This window comes from Triticum urartu, chromosome 6A, assembly GCF_056163025.1.
Source record: "Triticum urartu cultivar PI428250 chromosome 6A, HENAU_Tu73, whole genome shotgun sequence".
Classification (NCBI taxonomy): Eukaryota; Viridiplantae; Streptophyta; class Magnoliopsida; order Poales; family Poaceae; genus Triticum; species Triticum urartu.
The window spans coordinates 210,719,005-210,726,956 of record NC_141878.1 but is presented as its reverse complement, the minus strand read 5'-3'; the positions used below and the strand labels follow the sequence as shown (position 1 = coordinate 210,726,956).

The 7,952-nt window shown below is 57.5% G+C and overlaps 1 protein-coding gene across 1 annotated transcript; it reads left to right on the top strand.

Annotated features, from left to right (window-relative positions):
* The first annotated feature begins 6,525 nt into the window (after positions 1–6,525).
* Positions 6,526–7,458, top strand: LOC125516033 (uncharacterized). Its single transcript, XM_048681515.2, has one exon. It carries the CDS (start codon positions 6,817–6,819, stop codon positions 7,294–7,296), a length of 480 nt encoding a protein of 159 aa, XP_048537472.1. The 5' UTR covers positions 6,526–6,816; the 3' UTR covers positions 7,297–7,458.
* The last annotated feature ends 494 nt before the right edge of the window (positions 7,459–7,952 follow it).

Sequence of the window (7,952 nt, the reverse complement as noted above, 5' to 3'; positions counted from 1 at the left end):
TGCTTGCCGGCCATGGCCACGACCCGGTCCAACATCTTCTTTTCTTCAGCAATCAAAAGGGACTCGGCTAGCCGGCTGCTAGCTGCTACGCACTCGGAAGACTTCTTGTAATCGCCGACTATGGTGATGATGCCCTTGGTGCTCGGCATCTTCATCTTGAGATATGCGTAGTGGGGAACTGCCATGAACCTGGCCAAGGCAGGTCGGCCAAGCAATGCATGGTAGGGGCTCTCCAGGTCCACTACTTCAAACCAGATCGCTTCTCGGTGGAAATGCTCCTTGTCCCCAAAGAGTACATCAATCTTGATCTTGCCAATGGGGGCGCAGGACAAGCCGGGTACGATGCCATGGAACACTGTCCGAGTAGGCATGAGTTGCTTCGTCTTGATGTTCAGCTTCTCCAGGGTGTCACGGTATAAGATGTTGATGCTGCTCCCGCCGTCTATCAGCACGCGGGAGAAACGGGCGGCGTGTCTGTCCGTTGCAAGGGTGGCATCCAGAACCAACGCGTAAGAGCCGGGAGATGGCATCACCTCTGGGTGGTCGGCCCGGCTCCAGCTGATAGGTTTTCTGACCAATGCATGGGCTTGGCGGGGTTGGCAGCGACCATGCTGACTTCCTGGTGCTCTCGGCGTTTGCTGCGCCGGTCTTCGTGCTGGCTTGTAAAGATGACATAGGCGGCATGCTCGTCGGGGAACTCGTCATGCACGGCTCCGACTGCGGGCCGAACGGCCGGCGGCTGCGGAGCCGGAGGCGGCGGACCGGCAGGCGGAGGCGGCGCGAGCCCTTCGCCTTTGGAGATTCGGGCGAGCCAATGACACTTCCGAGTTGTGTGGTTGGACGGCTTCGCGCCACCGTGGAACTTGCACGGGGCGTCGAGAGTTTGCTCGTAGGAGAAGGCTGGCTGCCAAGCCGGCCTGCCGCCCTTGGGTTTCTTGGGCGCGGGCCGCCCTTCGGGCGGCTCGTCCTCGACTGTGGCCACCTGCCGACTGGCGGGAGGCGGCGCGGGGCCCTTGCGCTTGTGGTCGTTCGGGTGTGCGCGTCGGCCGGAATCCCCAACCGGCGCCTTGGGCGCCGGGTTGAGTACTTTCCTGGACGCGTCTACCCGGAGCTCGGTCTTCATTGAGGAGTCGGCGGTGGCATACTTGTCCGCTATGTCCAGAAGCTCGTCGAGGGTAGTCGGCTCGTCGCAGAGAAGCTTGTGTTTGAGGAGGGTGCCTTCTCGGCACCCGGCAGTGAAGTATTCTATGGCTTGCACCTCGTGCACCCCCTCGCAAGAGTTGCGGAGCTCGGCCCAACGCGTGAGGTAGTCGCGAGTAGACTCGGCGGGGCCTTGTATGCACCAGGAGAGCTGTCTGGGCTTGGGAGCCCGCTTGTAGGTGTTGGTGAAGTTGCGGACGAAAGCTTCTGTGAAATCTAGCCAGCTGTTGATGCTGCATGGCTTGAGGCTGTTGAGCCAGGTCCGCGCCGTGCCTTGCAGCATGAGGGGCACGTACTTCACGGCAACGCGCCGGTTGCCATTGGCTATGCTAACTGCCGTGGAGTAATCGATCAACCAATCTTCCGGCTTCACGGAGCCGTTGTACTTGGGCGTGTCTCTTGGGAGCGAGAACCCTTTGGGGAAGGGCTCGTCGCGGATGCGGGGGCCGAAGCAAGGCGGACCGACATCGTCTTCTTCTTCCAGCGCCAGGGATCGCGCCAGGCGGTCGATCTGATGGCGGGCGTCGTTCTCGCCGACTCCTTCGCGACGACCCAGCCGGCCGCTAAGAGTCGGATGCGTGACAGGCGGCGGGGTGGGATATCTCTCTCCACGAGGCCGAGGCGGAGGCGGGTTGCCCCGCCACTCCATGGCCCGAGGGTGGCCTTCTGCGTCTCGCTCGATGGAGATTCGAGTTTGGCTTCGGCTGGCAGCCGGCTCTTTCTCGCGCCGTGCGCGGTCTCTACCCGTAGTCGGCGTCCGGGATGTCGCGCCGTGATCTCGGCGCGGGGGAGGGCTTTCCGCGCGGGCGTGGCGCTGCGCGGCTGCATCGATTAGCTGCTGGATGCATCGGGTCATGTGGGGGAGTTCTTCGGCCCCCAGTCCGTATAGCTCGTCTACAGCCGCCTGGGCGGCACGCAGGTTCTCGAGTGGGGTGGCGTAGACTGGGCGGTCGACTCCTAACGTGTCGGCAACGACAGCACCGCGCTGTCTGACAATGCCGGCCCGGCTGGGCCCGCTTGGGGGCGGCGTGCCAAAGGCGGCGCGGTCGGCTTCGCGTCGGTAGGCCTCAACGAGGCGTCTCATGGAAACCAACTTCCGGCCCTCGGCGAGGAGGGCTAGGCGGCGAGCTTCCAGTGCTTCAGCGTCGGCGTCGGCCGGGAGGGGGATGGACAAGTCGTGGACCGCCTCGTGCGGGGCGTCATGGGCGCTCTCGTCAGCGGTGTCGCCGTGGCCGATGACCATCACCTCGGTGGTGATAGCGTCGCAGCCATCGGCCCCGGGAAGCGGGTCGTTGTAGATCGTGACGTCGGTGGGGAAGGTGTCGAATGAGGCCGTGTCGGCGTCGACAGGCATCGGATCGGTGGAGGCAACCGACTCCAAGTCCACAGCAGGCTCGCCGGAGACATGGAGCTGGCCGAGGAGGTTGGCGAGGTGGTCGGTGCCCGCGTCGGAGGCGAGCTCGTCGGAGATGAGGGTCTTGTCGAGGAGATCAGCGAGGCTGCTCGCTGCGCAGGCGTTGGTGACGCCTTGCAGCGCGTCGTGGCAAGCGCCATCGGGCGTGCCGGGCTGGCTACGCTCGCGGGGGAGGAAGAGGGTTCCCGTCCAGAACAGGTCTCCGGACGACGGTGCACCTGGCCCCACGGTGGGCGCCAAATGTCGGGTGGTAGGTGCGACATATGCCAACGGGTGGCTTATCATTGTGGGAGCCAGTAAAACGTCGCCGGTGCCTGGAAGCGGGATGAGGCGAAGACATGCACGCCGGCGAATCTTACCCAGCTTCGGGGCTCTCCGTGGAGATAACACCCCTACGGCTGCTCTGGGGGGGTCTCCGCATGATCACTAGATGAACAAGTAGCTACACGATGCTCCTTGAGCTGTTTGGCGAGAGGAGGAAGAAGGGCTCTACCCGCTCTCTTCTCCTCCCTATGTGGTGTTTAAAACTAGCAGGGATCCACCCTTTGCATGGGCGTCCCGGGGGGTTTATATAGGCCTACCCCCCGAGGGTACAATGGTAATCCGGCTGGGCGTGGGGCCCAGCCGTCTGTGTCTATCCTCGCCGGCTTCCGCGCCGACTGCTGGGGCCCGCCGACTGGTGGGTCCCGCCGGCTGCCGGCTCCTTGGTCGACAGGCAGGCCCCACTGCCCAGGGCCTTGTTGGTGGCTGGTTACTGTTGCTCAATCTTGATGACGAGGGCTTCGCCTAGGTAAGCGTGGCTACAGTGCCGTCATCCGGCGGGTGATCGCTGTAGCCTCGCCGCGTCTTATCTCCTTAATGGGGTGTCTCCTTTGAGGGGACGGCAAGCCGGCTGGAGGGAGCCGGCTCCATCTTGGGCCGACTGGGGGAGGCCAGGCCGCCTTCAGGCGTCTCTCTGCCCGAAGGGGCCCACCGCCCGCGGGCCACTCTGGCAGCCCGTCGTGGATGACATCAGGGTCGTCCTTGCAACAGTGCCACACCGGACGGGTCATGGCCACCCGTACGGCGCACTGTGCCAGGCGTGCTCCGAGATTCGGGGGTGGCAGGCTTTACTGTAGCCACGCCTTGTCACGTCGCCGTTATGTGGGTGCAGACTTCGAGGGTACGATCTCGACCGCTTTATGGGAGCCGGCTTCTTGGAGTCGGCCTTCTCGCAGCCGGCTCCTCGAAGCCGGCCCTCCTGCGGCTTTCTTCACGAAGACTGAAGTCGGGCCGCCTTCCGATAGTCGGCCTGGGAGACAGCCGGCCAGGGTAAGGTGGCCCCATGTCTTGGATTCTTGAGGGCCGGATCGGCACGTAATTTTTTCAGAAAGGCCAGGGGGAGCCGGCTAGGCTACCCGTGGTCATTTACTCCGACACTGGTGTTCACATCTAGCTGCAAGATCTGGAGCAAGTCCTGTCTACTCAGAGCAGAAAATGGTGGCAGGAGCAGGAGCCTACAACAAAATATAGTCAGCAAAATTCCCCATTCTTGCCCTAACCCTAACTCGCAGAGGCATAGTGACGAACTGACCTCACTTGTGACAGAGTAGCCGTCAGACGAGGAGCTGGATCCTTCACTCCAAGATACCATGGCGGCGAGCTGGCGGCGCCGGCGAGGAGCTGGAGCAGGGAAAGGAAGCGAGGGAGCAGAGAGATGAGTGGAGGGTGAGCTGCCGACAGGATAGAATATTCCAACGAATATACCAACACAGCTGGCACTTGGTGTTGCACTGCGGGTTGAAAAGGCAAGAAGGCAGGGGGCTAAGTGTAAAAAGCCGCGCGCTGACCAGCCAGACCACTTGGCATCCAGTTGGCGAGTTGTGATTGGTCTAGGACTAAATTTTCACATCCATTGCAAGTTCAGGGATGAAATAATCAGCTTTTTCAACTACAAGGACTAAACCATCACCTGACATGCAAGTTCAGGGACCTGGGGTGCTATTACCTCCAGCAAAAACACAGTTTCAACCAAGAGTTCATTTTCAGCTTTCAGGATTCCTACCTCACCTACGTCCTCCTACAACACCCGATGCTATGCCAGGGCCCGCCGGTGACGTCCTCCGGTCCTCCCCCTCCTCGCAAGCAACGATTATCGATGGCAATAAGAGCTGCAATCTTCGTCGTGTGTCCTTTTCTCCTGAACAGGTGCTCCACCAACATCTCGCAAGAGTTCCTCATTACATGGGAGACTTGTGACTCGCTCAGAGCGACTATGGCTGTTTGGATTGTGACTATGTTTGCCATACATTGCCACATTACTTTTTGCCACACTTGCCACACTTGACTAATTTGAGTTGCTCAAATTGTTAGCCACACTTTGGCTTGCCTAAGGAAATATTGACATACTTTTTGTGTCTATGACATGTGGGGTTCACTTCTCATAAAAAATCTTGCCTTAAGTGTGGCTAGAACTAAACACCCACCTAATTTGGTCAAATTTGCCTAAGGTAAGGTGTGGTAAAGTGTGGCAAGATGTGGCTAGAAACCAAACAGCCCCTATATCTTGTCACGCAATCTGCAACACCATTCTGGGACCTATGCAATTTCTATGGAATAAACACTCTACCAATCATTAAAGACTTGATCTAAGCTACTAAATGACCAAAAGCCGAACGATCTAAGCTAGAGTCAGAAAGGCAAGATAAAAGCAGTCGATGAATCAGACTGCACCATGACCGGAAGCTCCATATGTTGTCGAGCAAGCACCATACCGATCATCAAAGTGTGGATCTCCGCCTCAAGAGCATCATTGCAGTTAAACAGGTAGCGGTACACCGGAAGAAAACCGAGCCATCGTGCCTTCATAGAAGCATCCCGGCTGCCGCCGTTCCATCTTCCTCCCGGGATGAACCATCGACTGAGAGTGTCGTTGCACCCCTAGTGGGTGCAGGCCATGGAAGCACTCGGGCCGGCGGACTGCATAGGACCCTCTCCATAGTCCATGATCACCATTTTACCTTTTAGCATCTGTTCTGTAGAGTACTTTTTTGCCGATTGCACCAAAATCATATAGCCGATGAGGAAGAGAGCTTATGTCGCGACCGGCGCGGCATCTTTCCCATGAGTAATATCTCAACGGACTTGCCAAATTCTTCAAATCATCATGATAATCATACTTCAGACTACGTCCGTACAATCCGCAAGAAGAAGCAGCAACCAGACCTTTCCGGAACTCCTATGCGAAACTGCTTCAAAGTGAATTTTGTGAATTGAAACTGATTTTGATGGAGCGGAGCAGTCCCAAACAGACTTTTATATATACAATATCAATTATATAAAATATGAAACTATACCTTATGATGAATTTAATAATATATGTTTGGTATTTTAGATGTAAATATTTTTCCACAAACTTGATCAAAGTTTAAGAGGATTAACTCTTTAGAAAATTTATATGCACTATGTCAAGAGAGCGACTCACACGTTGCGCGCCCCCCCTCTCTCTCTCTCTTAATGCTAGAACTACGGGGAGTTTTACAGGACGTTTACGGCCTAAGCTGAGATGGGCTGTTATGATTGGTTAAGGATGAAGCGAGGCCCACCCTAAAAATCAGGAGGAGAGATTAAGGTAAGTCCGTAAGTTACTTGCTAAGTTACTCTTATTATGACTAGCCTGAGGGGAGAGGGGTTAAACTCTGTAAAAAATCCTCCGTAAGTCTAGCATTTCTCTCTCTCTTTCTGATGAGGAACCCATCTATTATTTTCCCTCATCTCTCTGTTGAGAGCAAATGTGACACTTCAAGGTCAGAAGCGTGGCTTTCATTTGTCGACGGCTGATATGATCGCGTGTCTATGACTCTACATCATCCAAGCTTGACAACTCCCGGAATAATCAAACGTTGATTTTTCCGCGCAGGAACAGAAAGAACATCAGAATGGCATCTCTGGAGTTGAACGCGCGCACGCACACAATGGACAATACAGGTCGACGCGGCCAGCTAGCGGCACCAAGCCGCCAACTACCTCCAGCGCCACCACCACGCAGTAGTACCTCCGTGCCGCAGTGGTGCACCCCGCGGCCCGCGCTTGACCCGTCGCCATCCCGAAGCCCGTCGAACCAACGTGCTATATAATCACGAGCCGTATCGAGGGGCTTCTCGTCTCCTCCTCAGCCCCCGGCGTCCTTCCTTCAGCGCGCCGCCGCCGTGCTGTTATTGCCGATGGAAACCTCGGGGCGACACGGCGCCTCCGGCTGCTACACCCCTCCCGCGGCAGACAGGCTCTGGAGGCAGCGCTCCTCTCCGGCACCTGTTGTGTCCGCCTTCTTGCCGCGCGGCGGCCACGGTGGCCAGGCGCGAAGAAAGATCAGGAGCGCGCGTCTGGGCGGGATTGGGAAGGTTGGGCACCGCAACGGCGAGGAGGCGGAGTTGGGCCCTGCTGCCTTGCCAGGCGGCGGCATGGGGTTCGCGCGAGCGCTGTGGATGCGGATCGTCACGAAGGTGATGAGCCGGAGGGGTTCCTCCGTGAAGGAGCGGTACGCGCAGGAGGATTACGAGCAAAACTTCGACGAGGGCGACGCGGCTGGGGAGCCCGAGAACCTCCCGCGGTCCTTCTCCGCGCGGTACGCCCGCCGGCGTCCTGCTGGGATGGCGTTCTCGGATATAGCTCACCGCCGGCATTTGCATCCTGATTGTGGGTAATTAAATCTTGTGAGGAGTTTGTGGACGTGAGAAACGATCGCGTCATCGACTCATGGGTGTAGCTCAGACTGGTCTCTATCTTTGAAGAAAAAAGAATACTACCTCCTTTTTGGTTTACAAGTCCTACGCGTATACCTAGGTTGCCAATTTTATCATCTTAATATAAACTATATAACACAAAAATTATACGGTTTGAAAATAGAACATCTGAAGTTTATATTGATATATTTTCGGAAATGTTAACGCCCACACGTGTGGGCGTTCACCATCCCGACCACACGCAAGCATCACCGTTGGCAGGTGTGTGCACGAATTTTGGAACAAACCAGGTGGTTTTTTGTGCCACGTAGGATGAGGCGTGTGTGCGGTGTGCGAGTAGGTTCGCCCGCACGTTGGTTGCCACCCCGCGGTCAGCGGTTGCCATCTGAGTCGTGCGGTGGAACTGCAATGCGCCCGCACGCCACGCTTCGACTGCGGTTGACGTCGCACGCCTCTGCCCCCTCTCCCTCACGCTTCCATTTACTCACCCGCACCGCAGTTACCGGCAGAACCCACTCGCATTTCAAACCATCGAAGGACAAGGCGAGGGGAGAAGGCGACGGCGAAGGCGGAAGAATCGACGGTGTTCGGGACCGTCGGTGGTGCTCGCCGGAACG

What these genes read in the sequence shown, in the direction of transcription:
- LOC125516033 (XM_048681515.2), top strand. Translation starts at nt 6,817, where the DNA reads ATGGAAACCTCGGGGCGACACGGCGCCTCCGGCTGCTACACCCCTCCC.